This window comes from Haemaphysalis longicornis, unplaced genomic scaffold (assembly GCF_048455015.1).
Source record: "Haemaphysalis longicornis isolate Haplotype H1 unplaced genomic scaffold, Haemaphysalis longicornis Haplotype H1 scaffold_1, whole genome shotgun sequence".
NCBI lineage: Eukaryota > Metazoa > Arthropoda > Arachnida > Ixodida > Ixodidae > Haemaphysalis > Haemaphysalis longicornis.
Window position 1 is genome coordinate 472,628,652 of NW_027526203.1, and position 20,420 is coordinate 472,649,071.

Consider the following 20,420-nt stretch of genomic DNA (forward strand, 5'->3'; position numbering starts at 1 on the left):
CTGTCCATTATCAAGGCTTAAGCCAATCCACTTAGCCCCCGTAACCAAATTAACAAGTTAACAAGACGTGTTCCATCTTGGTTAAAAACTAGCCTAACGACAAGATTCTTTCAGATGCCTGTGATCACTAGTGTCAGATCTGGAAATGTGCAAAATAAAAGAAACGGTGCCCTTGGCTTCAAAGATAGCAACATCAGGAAACTGATTTGCGAGGAAACCTGTCTTTATTTGGGCCGAAATGGGCAATGTTGTCACCTTCGAACAGAACAGCTTCGATATCACAACCAACAAGTAGCTTTTGCTTCACTTTATTTACACTTTTCACTTCCACAATTACTTTGACTAATCCAAAACTAAACTGAGCAACAATGTGTACTTTTGGAGGAACTTCAGCGGACAAGCTGCAAAGTGACTTAAAGGCAATTTCACACAGGCTGGTGCTAAAGGGGATACACGCTACAGGCATGTATAGAAACGGTTATGATGGCTTAACTGCATAGGCCTCATTTCACTTCACAAAGCTCACGTGTGAACACATTAACCTACACTACTCAGGGCAGCATCAAGGCCTGTTCTTTCAAATCGTTAGATTTCTTCACCTCTGACGAACTACAGCTTTTAAGTACTTTAGTTACACGGAATGCAACAGCAAAAAACTTCACCTTGGCCAGGGCAATCTAAACACGCATTCCTGTGACGCTGCTTGGAGATTTGTTTTGGCACAATGGAGCCTTATAACATTTTAAGCAATGTATTACAGCAGAACTGGGCGAAGCACACATAACTGAAGCAACAATGCAACCTGTTACAGAAAACTGCTTCAACCAGCCAATATGAATACATTTATGTGTTAAATGCCAATTACGCAGCATTCTTCTTCTGCTTTGCAAAGTGGCAGTAAAGCACACACGCCAACCCAGCTGAAGCTGCCTGGTGAACATGTGCATGGTATTGGACTCCAGTACAATAACGCCACTCCTTGGCAGTGTGCTGCACTCGTGGCTGAAACCGGCCTTTCCGTTCAAGCGGTGCCTCGACCAAACACATTTCCCCGCCCGGTGGGACCTCTCTAGGCAGTCGGAGGCACTTGTGGGTGGGCGCTCCCTGGGCTAGGAGGCGGTGCCCAGCAGCTCCCTCAGGGACGAGGGCAGCCGCTTGAGCTGCTCCAGAATGGTGCCTGCGGGGACGCTGTTGGCGTGGACGCACATGAACTCCAGGCACGACAGCTGCTCCAGCGACACGTCGGGGAAGCAGTAGCGCATCAGCTGCCTGCACACCCCGGGGCCACCCACCCAGCTATGCGTGAGCATGCCGACAACGGCATCATCTTCACCAATCCTCGGGAGGATCACACCACAACTTGCACTCTATAACCACTCCCAAAAAATGCCCTCTCGGTCTGCAACATGGGCCCCACTGCTTTCAGCAACACATACCTATCTTTTCACAAATGGAACATGGCCACGTAGTGCCCAGAGGGCCATGAAGACAAAATGCAAGTTTGGTTCATTAACGGGTCAGCTCTGTCCTGATACTAACAATGGTGCCAATCTTATCGCAAACTCTCCACAGCCACTTCCTGGTGATTTCTCTAGAACGACGTTGCAGAATGTTGTTTGTGGTTGCCAAGAACCCTGACGGGGCCATTGTAGTGGGTTTGAGCACATTGATGTAGGCCAAAATTTGCTTTTACACTTTGCACAGATAGATGCAGCGAATCCCAGCTTCCAGGAATGCCTGCTAGCTAAGCCAATTGAGCACACTTCCCGCTCGAATTCTCTTGGTGGCCTAAAAAATTACTGGCCTTGGTTCCTGCGTTCTGCTCACTGCAACCAGCGAGATGTCTCCATTTACAAAGGAAGCCTTTTACATAGTCATCCAAGTTCTGATGTTTCATGTCAGTACTCCTTTAAAATTATGCGTCTTGGGTTTTGCTTTTTTTTCTCGTAACAGGGAAAGGACCAAGTATAAAGAAGCCGTGAAGAAAAAAAACAAGTTTGTTTTATTCAAAAGATTAGGTGTTTTATAATGCCCCCAGCACTTGTCTGGCAGCAAACGATGCTTTATTCACTTAGAAATACACAATTTAAGCCAAAATTTCAATTCTTCCGTGAAATCGTGTTTCGTGATGTCAGCGATGATGTATTCAACGCATGAAACGAATGTTAAGTACGGTGACTAGGGCTGCAGCGGACGCAGAAACGTCTTTTATTCTTTTATTGCTTCGTTTACCGCCCTTTTTCTAGATGGCGCCACAATACCGCTCCGCCCCGCTCTCCGCACTCGCTTTGTTTTTGACCGTACAGTAAAACCTCGTTACAAGAGACACTGTTACAAGAGACACTTGGTTATAAGAGACATTTGAATGAAAGCGGTTTGGTTGGCTTTCCTATGTTTGCCTTGTTAGCAACATTGCACACAAGAGACCTTGGTTACAAGAGACACGTTTCCTGGGTCCCTTGAGCGTCTCTTCTAACGAGGTTTTACTGTATTTGCATATGGCTTATTTTTGTTACAAATAAAAGCTACAAAAAAAGCGCTGGGTGAGACAAGCCCAAAGCGCCAGGCTGCTGTGCAGTTATGCGTGCGTTAGTAACATGTGCGTTAGTAACTTCCAATGTTTTCTCCACCATTATTACTGCTACGAAAATAACATGCATTAAATTTAAGTGCAAATAGCTGGTTCTGCAAGCTTATAGGCACCACCTAACTTGCATTTGCTTTTGCTGGCCTCAGTCAACCACACAGCTGCCCGTAATGCGTCACAGTTTCTAGTTTGGCAAATGAGCTAGTGGGTCGCATGGCCGTTCTCCTTTTTCCCGATTATATAGCTTATTTTAGTGAAGTTTGCCAAAAGTGGTGTCAATTTTATTGTAATGAGGCAATCTTTCGAAAGAACCAGACTTGTGTTCTGTCTGCATGGCACCTTAACCGCAATGGCCCTTGGTCAGGTTAATTGACACCATACAGTACAAACTGCTGCGAAAGAAGTCTCGTCCAAACTAATTACAATGCAGGCAGCAGCACCATTAGAGTAATAATTAACAAGGAGACCCCCAAGGAACACTAAAGGTTAATATCACATCCCTAAAGCTTGCAGGGCTACCTGGAAACATTCCGAATATTCTAGGTAGGTGTAACTGTACAAGGAAGGCTCTTTGGGTCACACACAAACAACATTCCCTCACCAGAACTGGATCTGGTCACCTTGGTGTAGCGCACGGAACAACAATATATAGGAGGGGAAACGGCCCATTGCCGCAGGCGCGGGCGAGCGACCGGATACTGTCACAATGAAAACCAAGGCGGATGGCAAAGCTTTGTAGCTGCGACGGCAAAGGAAAGGGTAGCAGCATCTGGCGAGGGAAATGATAGCAGCCACAATTCATCATTCCGTGGTTGATCAGTGCAATGCCGAAAGCGGCGGCCACGCGGTTTCTTCACCTGCGGCAGATGCAGCTAGCTTATTAAGCTATTACGAGCGCTTGTGACATTACCTGGCCACGCTAGGAAAACTCGTTTCCCCTCCTATTTTATTCTTGCTCCGTGGTGTAGGTTAGGTCCCTACGTCACCGTGATCAAACAACCAAACTCTTGGAATTAGTTTCCGGCAGTTGTGGAGCACCTGGCCACAGTGGCACTCAGGCCAGCAATACAGCAGAGTGCTAACAATCTCTGGGTCTCTGAACAGGCCAGCTCTGGAATTTAAACCTGGCCATGGTCGACACGCTGTCTAGCGAGGGCGGCTTGGCTGTGATATGAGATGAGAGCTTCGTGGAGCTGAATAGCGGGCATGCTCCATGCTATTGAGGATGTCAAGAAAGAAAGAAGAGCATGGGGTTTGATTCTTGATCCACGAACAGACAGCAGGGAATGTGGGGCAATTCTTGAGCACTAGCAGAGGGCCGCAGCCATTGGAATCAAGCTTAAAAGGTAGTACAAGCCTATGCCTACGATCATTAGGATGTTGACAGTTGCTGTAGGGATGTCAAATCAGCAATGAAAAAAAAAAAGACAGTACGGTACATGGTGGTTATATACGAGACTGTAGAGCTAAAGTGGGTGAGAAGCAAGACGTGAATGTGCAGTGGGGGAGTTTGGAACAGCTAGTTGGACATTATGCATTGGTTAGATTTGCAGAGATAAATAACCTGAGGGTAATGAACACATTCTTCCACAAACAAAGGAATAGAAAATAGACACGCTAAAGCCCACCTCAAATAAGAAGTCCAGTTGGGTAATTTGAAAGAAGAAAGTTCTCCAAGTTCAAACGCCTGAAATTTGAGGTCTTCACCGCATTGGAGATTGGAACCATTGTGCTGAACCTCTTGCAAAATCAAGGCACAGGTGACCACGTAACATACACAGTGCGGTTGGCAGCTTGTCATCTGCTGCTCGAGCATTCTGCTAGTGTTGTCTGTTATTTGGTGGCACGATTACCTAACGTGCAAGAGTTCAAATTTTCCTTTCCACCCCCAATGGGTTCACTCTGCCAGCTTACCCATAAAAGCCGCTGGAAACAACGCCTGGGTAGGACATCTGCTGCAGACTGGCTGGGTTTACAGCACACTTGGGCTTTACAGTCTTGCCCTGGAAAACAGATCACATGCCACTCTTTGAGGCCAGCATAACGATCGCTGTTATCTACAAGTCAGTGGGCCCCAACAAAATCTACAAGCAGAGCCTCAAAAAATAAGCGCACCCATTACAAGTAGAGTAAGGAGATGAACATGAAAGGGGTGCAATTATTTCAATAGCACCAAACACACACCTTGCCCAATATTCAAAATGCCCAAGAACAGGTCATATGCTGGAATATTTACAGATCTTCAGTTTGCGTTCAAGTCACCACATAGAAGGATACGATTATGCGGTCCACAGCAAAGCATCTGTGGGCCATTCACCCTACACAGTGTGCGTGCCCTTGGGTGTTACGCATTACAGCACAGCACAGGGAACTCCGGAACTGCTCCGCTAGTAACCAGTCTAGTTAATTAGAAAGGGTAAGCTTCATCTCCGTGAAACTCAGCCGCACCTAGCTTGCACACGAATGGGTGGACTCCAACATTAGATTACAGCCAGTGCAGGGCTCCACTGTGCACTTCCAACAGACTGTGGTAACTACTTGAGCATTTTCGATAAGCTCTGTAATGGAGTGATATCTTGCAACATATGGCCGTGGCTTCCCATCGTAGCCTTCCTTTCGGTCTATACCGGTGCACCCGAGTGGATGCCCATTTTTCTTCGTTGCATCACGTTGGAGAAATATACTCGACTAACACCTACTTCTTGCTTTACGCCATCGACCATTTTGCTCATGCCCACAATGGCTGTCTGCGTCACAGTAACTGCCACAAGAGAGTCGGAACAGTAAGCTCAAGGCCCGAACCAAGGGAGGTTTTCTTCCAACTGCAAAATTCTTGAGGATGCAGCTGCATAGCTTCCTTTGTAGCCACCTCAACTGCATTTGCAGGATACCAGTTCGTTCATCTCTTCCGATTTTCCACTCCCGGATTGCCCATTGTGCTTTTGGGTAGTTCCACATAACTTGCGGCACGGTGCCAGACTGGCTTTGATTTTCTCGGAGCAGGCGTCTTGGGCCCCCTGCGGGTTTCCAAAAATGGCCGGAGATTTTTAGGCCGTACAATGAAGCAGCCCGCCCCACATGGGCCAGTGCATCTCAATGTTATTTTGCCACTGTTTGCCAACGTTAACCTTTTGGCTGTTAAAATGCTGTGCGAACCAGTCACAATATGCAAGGATCCACGGAGACGCTGCATGTTGAAGACAGTGGACTGCCAGTCAACTCCAGTCATTAAAATGTCGGTGCATATGCTGCAGGGCCCGCTCAGGGTTGGCTTCTTAGTTTGCAACTTTGGTTCATTGCAAGACGGCGGGGGCAGAAATTTGTAGCGAAGTAAAAAGACAAAGGAGGAGTCCAGCTCATACCAGGGAAGCCCAGCTCACTCGTGGGCACTCAGTGTATTTTTATCGCGACATGCAAGAGCAGTATGCCAAGAAGCTTAGCTACGCTGTTGATAGATCACAGCATGCGCCAGTGTTCAACATTAGTTCTACGTTTACAACTGCAACAAAACAACGCACACACACACACAAAAAAGAAAAACACTGCTGGCACCCATAGGTGAATCCTAGTACAGTTAAACCTGGATGGAGTGAACCTCTTTTTGACAAATTCCTGGATTTAACTAATTTTTTTCATCCCCCAATGCCACCTCCATAAAACACGTGCATTCACGACCTCCATGTTATGAAGGTGGCGCGGTGATTAACCCTGAGATAACGAATTTACAACCGAGATCTTTAAAGATCTTCAATTGCAGTGTTAGTAAAAATTCGTGAGCCCGACGGGTAAGTTTTGTAAGACATAAATAAAGGAAGAACCTCAATTCGAATTCAATTTCATCGCATATCATTGACGTGTATGCATCCTGCAGTATTGAAATTGCACCTAGGCATGCACTGCATGGATTGTGACTGCACCTGATAATTTTATTGCTACACTGCTCTTCATAAGAACTACAATCAGCTCGCCGGGGGCTAATGGAAGCTGAATTGATAGAACAAATGAGGGACCAATGCATACAGGGATCTCTATCTTTCTGTGAAGGAAAGTTTGACATCCACCTAAATGCAGCCATACGGCTACAAAGGAAAGCTAAACAGCTTTCTCAAAAACTTCGCAGTTGAAGAAAAATTCGTCCTGGTCCAGGATGACCAGGACGAAATCGCTCTCTTGCAAAAAAAAAAAAAAAATTTTACTTGCATTTCTCGAACCAATGCTTGTGTTTACTATGCCTTTAGAATTTTTGAGGCGCTAAAATGAAAATTTATTTCTCGTGCCTTGGCAATAAATTTCAGCTCCTCACCTTTTTAAGTCTTTCCTCCATGCATGCCTGTTAACGCAGAACATTTTTTTTATACTAAATACACCCTGAAATTCCCTTCAGAGGGTAAAATTTTAATGAGGGACACAGCTTACAATTTGAAAAACCTTGGAGTGTGGCTTCAAATCAGTACTGTGCTGGTTTGGCAAACCATAAGGAAAGCAACTCCGTTAGGTAGGAAGCAAAGACTCACAGCGTGGTTCTCAAACCACAAGGTGTATGAAAAGTGCAGGTCGTCATCCGCCCACATGGTTGTGAAGGATCCCTCGTGGCTGTAACGCTGAGCAAACTCCCAACCTTTCCACACCTAAAGGGGGACACAACCAGGAAAAAACATAAAATCCCAAATCCAATAGGCGAACTCGGGCAGTGCTGCACTCAGCCTCGGTTGCAGGGAGTGCAGGACTTGTTCACAGCTGTTTGTAGGTTTCCCCCACATGTGATGCGCATTATCCAACCACAGCTACAACTTACCTGCTCAGCACAATACGTAATTGTCACATGATTACTCAGGAATGACCCTGTCGCATAAAAATAGCTTCACCTCTACCTTGCTCATAAAGCTCTCTTTCAAAGGCATAACTCCAAAAAATGCAGCAAGCTAATATTGAAGTTTACAAGCTTGCTGCTGGATATCGTCAACGTGAATCTGCCAGTGGCCTGCACTGCTTATGGCAACCATTAAAGGGACACTGAAGTGATATGTAAACATTGCGGGATTACTAGCGCAAATTGTAGTCCGGAGTCCCCAGGCCATGTTTCGACCACTCTAGGCGCGTTTACGCGATTTTATTTAGTAGAAAAACTAATTCGAAAATGCTGTCCTCTTCTCTTTACGCTCGCCCATTTTCTGTGGCGTTTTCGTGTGACGTCAGGAGGGGATGAGCTGGCAATTGGCTGCGCTACTGCACGGCTCCCCGGCCGACAGAGTCAGTCGGCCCAGCGTTTCGTCCGCCGGCAGCCGGCGGGTCGTCGCAATCAAGGAGGTTAAAAAAAAAATTGCTTGGTCGCAATTCGTTCGCTTAGTTGAAACGAAGCCAGGACACGTTTGTGAATGGAAGAATGTGCCTTTCTTTACTTGGTTTGTTTGTACACTGTATCTAGCTCCAAGTCAAGGTCGCTTCACACAAGCGCACATGCGACGCTTCGCTGACTGGTACGCCACTAGGAAAATATAAGGCCTCTTGAAGGCGGGAGAAGAGTCAGCGAAGTCAACATAGGTACTAAGGAAATAAAATCAACTGATATTTTTACCCTACAGCGTAAAACTAGGGTGCGGGAAGCACTTTTTTGCGCTGGGCGAACAAGCACAGCGGTCAGCAGCACGACTACGCATCTGCGAACGCTTTTCCGTCTACGAAATGTAATTGCTAGACGTGAGCTACTGTGGAAACTCGGGCGACGCTTACTGCACGAGCGAAGTACAACAAATAGTCACCTAAGCTGCTTAAAATGCCAAAACTAAATAAAAGTGTAAACCGGTTGTACAATATATACCCTATATTAGCAAGGCCTTCGCATCCCGCTCCGTGGCTCAGTGGTCTGGGGCGCTAGGTATGTCACCGCAAATGTTTTGCAAGTCACGAGTTCAAATCCCCGCGGGTACGTGCTTTTTTTTTTTTTTTGTAAGTTAACTTTTTTGTTTTCCGCCGATGTTTTCTATATTGAGTTCACCTTTTTTTGGGCCGCAACGTTCATGGCTACACGAACTAGTTCACAAAACGCGCGCAGGCTGGCACTGGCGCGCTAGCGAGTTCTCGTTGGCGTGCTGTTGCCATAAGCACCGACTGCTTGCAGGCAGTGGGCACAGGCCAGAATGAACAGACCCTTGGCCTGGTGCGAACACGCTTTTTACGATACAGGCATGAGGGAGGCAAGCTCCAAATATGGGGGAAAAGCGCATGACATTTGGGCGTCTGCGGGTACGCGCAGGGCGTTCATGCACTGCGTAGGTCTCGGCTAGTGAATGCTACGACTACAAGCCGTCCTGGGAGGCTTATCTTGTGCATTTTACAGCCGACAACATGGCAGAAGCGCGGTACGATGATAACTGAGATATTGAGAATGCCCATCCAACAACGCCATTGGTTATGTTTTACAGAACCGAAACCGAAACTTGTTTGATTGCTAACCTTGGGCATCGTCCAATCACGGCGCCCCTCCTCCCAACGTCACAGCCTTAGTTGGTGCGGCCGCCGCAAAGCGCGCATGGTAGTTTTTCTTCTTTCGCGCTTTGTAAAATAATTACCGATTTGTCAACCGGATAAACGATGAAAAGTGTGCTAATTTGAGCCAGTCTACGCAGTGCAAGCAAAAACGGGAGCTTGAATAATTCACTTCAGTGTCCCTTTAAAGGGACCCTGCAACACTCTTCGTGCAGTGCAAGTAAACCTGCGCGACGTTTAGATTAGACTTCCAGGAACACCCGAGCCAAATATTACACGTGCACGTGAAGCGGTAAGCGCGCAAATCGCCATAAAAGACGCAGAAAAACCAACCGCTCTCTCTTCAATTCTTCTCATTATGCACCCCTGGCATGGCCTCTGCGACGTCAATCGGGCCATGGCTGTCCTGGCTGTCCTATTGGCTGTCGCTGGTCAACTTCGCAGCTAAATTCGGGCATTTCCTGTGACGATCAGCCGTCGTCGGCGCTGTGTATGAACCTCTTCTATGTCTGAACCTGTCCGCATGCTTTTGGTGTTTCTTTTGTTTTGAGTGCGCACGGAGTTTGAGTGACGAACTAAATATTCCAGTTTCAACGAGCCCACTCGACAACAAACGTTTATTGCTCCAAAAACGCCCTACCAGCCTGAGCGCTTGCTTGCGAGCAGGCCACCATGCCTGCTTTTTTGTGGCACCAGACCGGAAATAGACCCGTCCACGTTGCGGGGAAAAGGACAAAACTCCCCGGCCTGTGACATATCGAAGGCCGCCGAACAGAACGCCGCGCGCCGCCCCCCTCTCCGGGAGAGAGCACACAGCTTTCGTCGTGTTGTCTGCGGTTGAGTTGAGAGGGAACATTTATGCGAGATTTTTCATTGCGCGTAGTTTCGGTGATAGTGAACGGATTTTCATAATTCTTGAGGGAGGGGATTGATTGATTGATTGCTTGTAGGGTTTAACGCGCCGACGCAACGCAGGCGATGAGGCGCGCCGTAGTGGAGGGCTTCGGATTAATTTTGACCACCTGGGGATCTTTATCGTGCGCCGAAATCTCGTACACACGGGCGTTTTTGCTTTTCGCCTCAATCAGAAAAGCGGCCGCCGCGGCCGGGAATCGAACCCGCGACCTCGTGCTCAGCAGCGCAACGCCTTAGCCACTGAGCCACCGCGGCGGGTGAGGGAGGAGATTGCTGGGACAATAGACTTTACCCCAAAATACATTCCCAGTAGTCGATGGTAAGTGTTGCAGGGTCCTTTTAAAGTAGCTCGCCTACCATTATTAGTTACTGAACTCAATAATTACAACCTTGCTCTCCTGAGAAAGTTGGCAAGTGGTGGGGCAGGGGTTATAATTTGTGCTTTTATAAACTGAAGTGAGTCAAGTCCCATGGAATCAAATCTTCTCCTGGTGCTTCGTTTGGTAAGAAAAAGAATATTGAAGCTGGCATTTCTCCATCACAGAAGAGGACGTCACAAAACGTGACAAGGGATCACCTTATGTGTTTACAAAGCCGAGGCAATGCTGTAATACAGGCTGGGTAGTCGAACGTTCTTGAGCAATCAAACCTCAAATGCAGCAATGCCCCACCTCTTCTCTGGGCTTGCCTTTCCCCCATGCCCCAATTTTAGGGAGGACGCAGAGGTGATGTGAGAAATGCTGCCAGGCACAAGTCACCGCACTCTGTTATTTACCACAGTGGTGGAGCCGACTAGAGGGCTTCACCCAGCACACCAGTGAATTTCCAACTTCCTTCTGTTCATAACAAATCAACCAACCTTTGTGGGGGCCAAAAGGTTCATGGCAATCAATGCATTAACGTGACAAGCACTGTGAAAGGAACAAATCAAAATGAAGAAAAAATAGCTTCCAAGCATTCTGCTGAAAACGGGGGCATCAGGCTGCGAGCGCAAACCTTAAAGTGAGCAAGTTTTTCTTTAGCTCAAGGACATTGTTCCTGGGAACTTATAAAATCACTGGTCTCGCGTAACACACATGCAAAGAGTACGTTGTATGGAACGAAAAGATCTCCCAGCATTGGGTCAGACACACACAGCGCCAAGACTTACCCCTGCACGAAGTTCAGCGGTGTCAAGGCTTGTTGCGAGCATTCTGTTGACCGTTCGGTTTATGTACACAAAATGAATGAGGCCAGGGTACTGAGCAGAAAATCTGTTTTGACACTCGTCAAGGCAAAAGCAAATATAAGAATAAAAGGCACTGTTCTCGTAATTACCCTGTCAGCTTCTTTTAGCACTTATCCTTTCTTTTCTAACAAATAAAGAAATACAGGTGTTGCCATCACAACACTGATGTATTACTACCCCAAAAAGTAAGCAATACAATAACTTCATTGACTCTACATCATTAATGAAGAGCAGAAAGTCTCGCATACAGTGCGTTCACGACACCTGTAAGCATTTTTTTAATGTAGCGAGCTCTCAAAAGGTTGCGGGCTACCTTTTCTGGCCTAAAGCAACCAAAAAGAACACCACGATGTTGAGTGGCACAAACTTCACAATAATGATGAGTTACACTTTGCAAGCACATGGTAATTTAATAGCCCCACCTACCACTGCCCAGCTACAAAATGAGAATAGAATTTATGGAGCTTGTTTTTTACTACATATACCACTGCAAAACTTTTGTTCTTAACACCGTCGACACCACTACTGATGCAAAGCTAAGTCTACATAATGTCAACTTTATTGGAAAACATGATGAACCATTGTTTCTAGCCTAACGTACATCATTACAAATTTAATCTACAATCAATTTTCTGAACCTCACAAGGACTGCTAAACTGTTTGTACAACCAAGCAATCCAAACAACTGACTCTCTAAGCGCACTGCTCTGCCAATGCATAGTTCCTTAGAATTATGTCAGACAGGTGACTGTACATCAGCAGTGTAATATTATGGCTTTCAAACGATATGGCAAAAGAGGGCTGCAAACCACTTCATACACAAAGCTAGAGTTCTTAAAGCATTTTTCAAAGGTGACGTCCCTATTGCCATTTTGCTACATCAATAGCGACCAAGTGCGGATGTCATCAACCTCACCCGAACAACAATAATAATAAAAAGGAAACACCAATTGTGTATGAAGTTGCTCAACTTCTGAGCAGTTCTGTGCAACTGCCACCTGCTGATGACTACGGCAGAGACAGAGGTGCTGTCCCGGTGATTATTATCCTGCCATGCAAGCCATACGAGAGCCCAGATAGAAGAAAAGCAAACAGCAGAGCACAGATCACAGGTGAGAAGGGAGACTCCATTGCCGAAGGATACGAACTGATGTGCAGGCCCTGAGCCGCTTTGACGAGCAGGAAGTCCGTGTAGCTAGCGAGCCTGCTCTGCACAAGCGCCCGGATCGTGTCAAGCGAGTCGGTCAACCGGGGCCGCAGCTCCACCTCACGAGTGAGCTCGGGCGTCAAGACCAGCTCTCGGAATGCGGTCTGCACATTTTTTTTAAGCAGCAGGAGAGCTTCTTCGGACCTTGCAATGAGACGGGGACAACACTGTGGGTGCGGTTCCCGAAGGCGGCGCAAGGGGAAGGCACGTGACACACACGGGCACTGTCAAACGATGCAATGCAGACACACCTGGCAGCCAAATCAGCGTTGTCCAAACCCGACAGGTACTCCACAAAGCCGGACATCTTGAGGTGAGCCCACTTCTTGGTGATTAGGCTCACACACATTTCTTCGTCCTTCTTCAGCTGGGAAAATGCAAGAAACAAAAGGCACGGAGGACAGCACTCAGTACAAGAAAGTGTGCTGAAGGGACAAAAGCTACAATGCAAAACGTCTACTGCATCTTTCAAAACACCGGGTTTCAAAATGCATCTTTTATTGCCTACTTACTCTACTAAAAGACTGTTAACACAGTCAACTCTATTTTCAACAGCCAATTAACATACAGCAATAAGTATGCTGCTTGTCAAACAAACAAAAAAAAAAAAAAAAAAAAGGCTGACGATTACTATGCTCCCTAATGCGATATTTGTGCAATGCACGAACTGCAGCCTTCTCAGTCACGGCGCATATCTGCTGCGTCTCGGGAATTGATCGCGTTATCAGTGAACGCAGGGCGATGCAGTGCACGCTACTCTGCCGTTATCTTGCAGTGGATCGCCGCCGCCGAGCATGTTGTTGCAAATCGTGTTTTAACCTCCTGCGCAAATGTCAAGTGGTTCAGATGGGCCACGAATGGAGGAGGAACGTCTGGCGAAAATGTGATGGGGAGGCAGTGCCGCCGCCAAACCACGGTACCGGGCACCAAAGTGCTGCACATTAAAAAGAAAAATGTGACACATGCTGCTTTTGTTTTGCTTGTAATTTACTTTTTATCGCTCGCTCAAGGAGAAGTTGCTGCTACCCTTTTGCCAGAGCCCATCGTCACACGTTTGGGAACATGACTAGTAGCTGCTCAGTGTTAACCGCTACATTTCGGGCATCAAGGCCGCGGTTAACGGCTTTTCCGGTGACAGGAGTTCTGCACTCGGGAAGGCTCGAGCTGCCCTCTTTGTGGATAGCCTCCAAGGGAACCTATCATACTTGTGCACCAACTTCACGTTCCTTGAGACACTCTTTAAAGTTCAGGAGAAAATAAAAACGAACATTGCCCGAAATCTCCATGCACAGCAAAGAACCGCCACAAGTTTTTGAAGGACCAAAAATCAAAAAGGCATGTGCTAAGATATAATAGGTTTTCGACAAGAACGAGAGATTTTCTGTCCTTATAAAGAAGTTTCAGGAGTCCTTGCTGGTGAGCACTCTGGGATTCCAGTGTCGGTTAAGCCATCGAATGTTCCCAAGTACAACTATACTCCAATAACATCTGTCAACATTGACCGTTCCTTCTCAGTGCACTAGCTCATACTCAGTGACAAGAGGCACAATTTCGAATCGAGAAATCTGGAGGTGGTGGTAGTTTTCTATTGTTTCCAGAATTCTCACTGATTTCTTCTAACATGTGCAGTCCAACATGCGCATCCTCATTTCTAAAAGCGCACTCACATTTAAAGGAGCCATGAAGACAAAATACAAGTTGGGTTTATTAGAAAGACTGCTTAGTCCCGATAACAATGATACCAATATCATCGCAACCTTCGAACAAATAACGGAGATATGAAAGAAAATGTGTGAAGCAGTCGCGACCCCCTATCCAATTTTCCGCAACTTTCCTATGACGTCACGGAACCTTGTTTGTGCGATTGGCGGCCGCCTAACTGACCTGTCGTGACGACACATGACTGGACGTCTGTAATAGGGCCTCTAGTTCCATTTGACCGCATCACTTGAATGCTAACGTGCAGTTGAGGCACTGAAAATTATGTTTTATTGTTGGCCCGTATGACGTCATTCTTGCTCATAACACGTCACTGTGGCTCGAAATTTGAAAGTTTTTCAATAATTCTTACTTTATTTTCGTTAAAAAAACATATTTTGTGGTTGTAATGGAGCTGAGTAAGATACTGAATCCTAGTTCTTTCGAATTAAACGAAGTTATATTTTCTCTTCATGGCTCCTTTAACTCTATTTTAAACATAACGGTTCAGCATTTAACACACGATCACTTCTATACTGAAGACCCAATGGTGAAACATCACTCCACAGCTGGACTTCCTTAAGCCTTACACTCATACTGCAGACGAGCTTTAACCAACGCTGTTAAATCAAAAATATTTTTTGCTGCTAAACACCTTTTGAAAATGCTCTTCAAATGTGTGGAAGTGTATTTAGCAGTGTCAGAATGTCTTGCCTGTACGATTTGGATAATATCATTGCATATTAAAAATCCCGAGCCATCTCCACTAACGTGAAACCTGGGGAGGGGCAAAGCATGCAGTGTATAAGTGATTCTTGGCACCTTGGCATTTTTGCCCTTGGAGATGAAACTGTTGGGGGGTACAGGTATACAGCTTTGATGCAAGTCTCGTGTCTTTGAAACATGAAGCGGTCTAGTGCAAGGTGTTGGAAAACAGATGTTTTGGTGTGTTCTTTTCGTACGCTTTTTCCCATGGAGATGAAACATTCTAGCACGAGGCATTGGAAAACGAGTGTCCTGGTGTTTTAGTAACTACGTAATACTACGACGACATGAGACTCACTCCAACAGCCTGAGCCCCTAAGGGGCTTCGCCCCTAAAATTTCCAGAGTTGAACCTAGAGTGCTCATGTAAGAACATGTTAATTTCTTAATAAATTGTTGTCACTCTGGCATATTATTATGCGTGTTTGTTTTTGTTGTGTCGTAATTTAATTTCATTGGGCAAACATAAAGTACCGCTTTTTAATCAATATTCTTTTTCGCGCCTGTTTTACTACATGCAACGCTCCAGCAAGCGACAGTGGTCGTCGGACACGAATGTAAGCAGTGCACTTGTTGAATAAGGACAATTCATGGTCATAGTCCAGTAGTCTTATGAGGCAATCAAACAGCTATGTCTAACTGCTGGCTCTTTTGTGCCATCATTAACAATAACACACTTTGGTTTTCCTGTCGTAAATACAAACCACGCACATCTTCGTTTGAAATCATTTGCATTTATGTAAGAATTTCTGGTGCCTATATTTACAAGATTGGAGGCCTAAAACAATGTTTTGCCTGCCTATTTTTGACACCTGTCCCAGCAGGGATGTTTATTGCACATGAAGCTAAGTTCTGACAAGTGCTGGTGGAAGAGATAAGCAGACACTAATGCGAAGTGCAAATTTTTGGGGTTGACGAAAGCTGGTCACCCCACTGACCTCCCAGTCTTTGCAGCTTCAACAAATCGGTGTGTATGAAACAAACTATTCTTAAAATGGCCTGAGGCCTGGGAAGCCGAGTAGTGGGAGTGGACAACCACTACAACCAGACTGCGGCCACTTAGTCAAGGAATCCCAGAAGAAGTTGGCGGCTCCCCATTAAAGGGCTGGTGAAGAGCTTTTCAAAAAAATTTTGTTGGGGGCATTACTTTATGGTTTTCTTGACGCTGAATTCGAAAAACATGTTTATTTTATGTGTAAATACACCCAAACCATCTTTTTTCGTCAAAATAAACGACGCCTGCCCGGCGGCGCGGTCAGAGCGCTGGCTGCCTTTCAGGATTGGCCGGCTGCAGATGACGTCATATTCGGAAATGCCGGCGCTGCCGTGACCGCTCGGCCTGAAGATCTCATCGATCTCATTCTGTTCCCGTTCAGATACGGGCCAGAAGGACCTCTGGTGAATGGAGGGTTCACACAATATTTCCTTAGAATATGAGAGCCTGAGGGAAGTATAAGCGCAACAAGCAGCAGCTAGCGAGCGGCCGGTCGCTGCGTCGCGCGGAGGTGCTGGTGCCGGGTCGCTGCGCGGCCGGGTCAGCGGAACGTGTCAGTGCTGCACAAACGCAGTTTTAGAATAGGAGAACCGAACTGTTGTGGTCACCCGAAAGGTAGCGGAACCAAAACGCAGCACACTTGTCGCCGACGAACTTTAGAAAAACACCTTCCCGAACAGCTCCAGCCAGCTTCGGTTGCACGGATCGCCTCGGAGGTTGGGAACTTTATGCTTAGCACCGAGACCGATATTTGGTCACTGCTACCTCTACAACCGCGAATGACTATCCTTAAAACAGTTTTTCACCGCACTATCATCCCATTTCTCGCGTGCGAACCTTATTTTCACGTTGATAGTCATTCTAGCCATCGGTGCTATGTTCATTCTTGCGCGCAGGTAACGCCATCCGCAGGCCTCTCGCCGCATCTCGTGCTCGGGCAGGTTGCTGCCGACGACGCGCTGCGCGACCGGTCGGCGCTCCGCATCGCAATACAAATTCGATCACCTCTTTCAAAATCACCTTGGATGACAATCCTTAGCACAATTTTTCACCACACTATTCATCCACTCTCTCGCACGTTCACTTGCTTTTGGCGACGGCCTTGATTCTGGCCGGCAGCGAAGAGCGGTCGCTGCCGCGGCATGCGTGGTGCGTGCGAGCCGTTTCGTGCGCCGTACGGGAATGCACGTCCGGCGAGTGTGCGGAGCGCTTCCGCGCGCAGAAAACGCTTAATGCTTTCAGCTTGCTTGATTTCTTCCTAAAATATAGCTACTCAGCTCAGTTTCCGTCACAGCCAACAACGTCGATCGGCAAAACGAGCAAGAAGTTCGCGAAGCCCTGAGCGCTGCGGTCTCACGAATTTTTTAATCCCCTTATAATAATGGGTCAGGAACTAGGGGTACCTGCATGGGTACTAGGGGTTCGAGCCAGTCTCTTAGCGTATGAAGCACAGAGCACCCGACGACACGGCCGGCCCTGCGACTACTCGTGAAGGCAATGTAGTAGCCACGGGCGCTCGGGTAGGAAATCTCTGGTATCTAGGAGTCGCTAGGGAAGCACACAGTAGCATTACGGTTGAAAATCGACGCGTTAGCAACTCTACACAATTGAGATTAATGAAGGGCACATTGCACGTCAGCTTAATTCGGAACTTCGCTGAGAAAACTGGGACACAGCTAAGCGGCGGCGCACGCCGCTGGCCGTCTTCCGAATATGACGCTACTTCCGGTCGCTGCCTCTCGGTTTCTCGCTCTTCCGGCGGCACAGCCGCGAGCGGTGGGCGGGGCGTCGGGTCAACTTTATCGACGAATATCTCAGTCCCCAAGCGAGATATGACGAAAATTTTTTTACAGTCATAAACTATCCAACATACTAATTGTAAAAAACAAACATTTACCCACTTTCAAAACCACTTCACCAGCCCTTTAACCTACGCACGGGCAACTCAGGTGGGGCCTGGGCCAACTTGAAACGTCACACTCCCTGCTGTTTCCTTGACATCGCAGTGGCTGGGGGAGGAATCTTGGGACAATGACAAGTGCAGGAGAGCGTTCCACATAAAGTGACTGCGCAGCACTTTGCCACTGCTGAAGCTGCAGACCCAATGGTGGTGGACCTCAATGAGGCAGGCAGCATCGCTAGTGGCAAGCAAAGTGGGGGAGCAAGCAGCAATGAAGATCCTGACACATCATGTCAGATTAGCTGGCCTTTGCAATTGGTTCAATTCGCCACTGTTGTGGCAAAATGGAGAATAGTACAGGGCGACCACGCCTCAAAAGCCTCAATACAAAGGAGTCGAGAGTAGCCACAGGCTTCACAGCAACGTGCAACGCACAGCTGTCCCCTCCAACAGAAAGCATCCCACTCCCGAGATCATGCTGATGGAGAGGGCAGAATATGCAAGGACGGCGTTTGGAGCCACTCCTACGCATAAATACGCTAAATAAAAGAATCGCTCCCTCTCGCTTCCCGTGGTCCAGTGGATAGCGTGCTCATTTGACGATCAAGAGGTCCAAGTTCAAAACCAGCCAGGAGAAACAAAGATCCCTCCCCCAGTGTCGACTCCTTCAGGATGTCGACCGCAGGAGGACAAGCTGCCATGTGCCACATACAGTCAAACCCGGCTATAACGAACCCGGATATAGCGAATCGTGGTATATATCGAACAAAAATATTTCAGTTACGGAAATACATAGGAAACATATTCCTTACAACGAAGTTCGCATCCGATATATCGAATTCTTGGCGCCTAGAATGGCCGCCGAAATGCGTGATCTCGGAGCGGCGATTGAGATGTGGATTGGCCGCGACCACGAAGCAAGAGCCGCGACTGAGACATTGCGCCTCGCACTGAGCGACGTGACACGCAATCTTTCCGTAGCTGTTTCCGACGCGCGGGACTCACGACGGAACCCGCCCTGTCAGCGAGTCCGGATCAAGACAGCAGCATCGGTGAACTGTGGGAAGAGCTCGCCAGCGTTCCCGATGATGTCGCGAGTGAGAGCCGTCCGACGCTTATAATGAAGCGCTTTCGGCAGTCGATGTGCTCCACCAATGCTTCTTAGATTTTTGAGGACGCGGACTCGAACTGGTGCAAACAATGTTTCATGTAGAGAATGCTATGCTAGTTGAAGCCGCCAAAACGAAAGTGAAAACAAAAATCGCACTTTTTTTTTTTTTGCAACGTCGGCAGTTAAGGCGGAAAGTAGCATTATTACTTGCATTAAATGGATTATTTTGGTATGGTAATGGTTACTGTACTGTGTTTGTTTCTGCATACGCGGATGGCGGAGTTGGTGAGAAGGCGGGGGGGGGGGAGGGCGGGGGGCTCCCGCGGATTGCGAACTCGTAACAATAAGCTCATTATAGGCGGGTTCGGCTATATCGAACTATTGGATATATCGAACTAATCACGGTGCATATTGCAATTCGCTATAAACGGGTTTGACTGTACTCCAAAAGTGCTTTATGAGTAGCCTAAGAACGTTTCTTGTATAAACAAGTCAAGCTTAATGCCCTTAATGCTGTGAAACGCAGTATTCATGGCTCTTGCTGTCCTGCGACACGCATGGTTCTGTTTGTCACAGCAGCGAGCATTAGGGGTAGTATGGTGTGGTATTTCAAGGAGTAGCATGTACCAAATTGATAATACAATTTCACACGTCCCAGTCTTCTATTGCTGTGACAAAGGGAAATACAGCTTGGTGGCGCCCTTTGCTGTCCACCCAAGGACAACCAACTCACCTCAGCTCTTCGGGAGGTGTCAGCAAGGCGAGTGATGGCATTCTCCAGAGTATCAATCGTCATGCGGCAGCGACCTTCTTCTGGCTTCTCCTGAATTGAGTGCAGCTGCTTCAGCAAGCTGAACAGGCTGTCTGCCAACAGCACCTTGCTGCTCACCTATCACAGGAAAGGACACACGGTGAACACTCGGCGGGCGACATCGGTCAGCTTAATTTACAGGGCAAGAAACAAACCATCCCCCCTCAACAGGCAGGCCAGGCAGGCTGCCCGACTTGCTACAACCGATGGAGACGGCACGAATCTCGTCAAGACGATCACCTTTGAGAACGATGAGGTGACCAATCCGACATTCTCCCACTCCTGCAGGTCAGCAGCCTTAGCGAACAGCTGTGTTAAGATGGAAACATTGCTTTCCACCCAAAAAGGCCTCAAGAAAACGCTTAGGTGCAAGGGCCTTACAGAAGCAAAATATTCAAACAGACATGACGTAGGTGGGCTCTCAATTTTAGTAAATCAGGGTGCAAACGAGAACTGAACCCACAAAAAAAACAAGAGCCAAATCAGTATTTTTGCTAGCAAGAAACCCGAACCCAAACTGTGACCTTTTTAGCGCACCAAACCCACACAGCAACTGAACCAGGATTAAAAAAAAAAAAAAAAAAACAGCAGTTACAGGTTCACTGCAAAAAGATTCGGCCAAGCAGTGTTATGCTTTTGGGTTCCTTCCTCGTTCACATACTGCTGACCTCATAATCCCGGCACACACTCTCCCCCCTCAGAACAGCCACTCTATTCTC

The 20,420-nt window shown here is 47.2% G+C and overlaps 1 protein-coding gene across 1 annotated transcript in view; it reads right to left on the reverse strand.

Moving 5' to 3' along the window:
• Positions 1–205: 205 nt before the first annotated feature.
• Positions 206–20,420, reverse strand: part of Hps1 (Hermansky-Pudlak syndrome 1 protein) — a 36,101-nt gene continuing 15,886 nt past the window's right edge. Inside the window, exons 8-14 of the mRNA XM_077688203.1 lie at positions 19,624–19,779; positions 12,675–12,790; positions 12,361–12,567; positions 11,139–11,241; positions 7,102–7,215; positions 4,502–4,590; positions 206–1,269 (exon numbers count right to left, since the gene is read on the reverse strand). Of these exons, the coding sequence (XP_077544329.1) occupies positions 1,110–1,269; positions 4,502–4,590; positions 7,102–7,215; positions 11,139–11,241; positions 12,361–12,567; positions 12,675–12,790; positions 19,624–19,779 (945 nt within the window). The 3' untranslated portion in view covers positions 206–1,109. The remainder of the gene's footprint in view (positions 1,270–4,501; positions 4,591–7,101; positions 7,216–11,138; positions 11,242–12,360; positions 12,568–12,674; positions 12,791–19,623; positions 19,780–20,420) is intronic.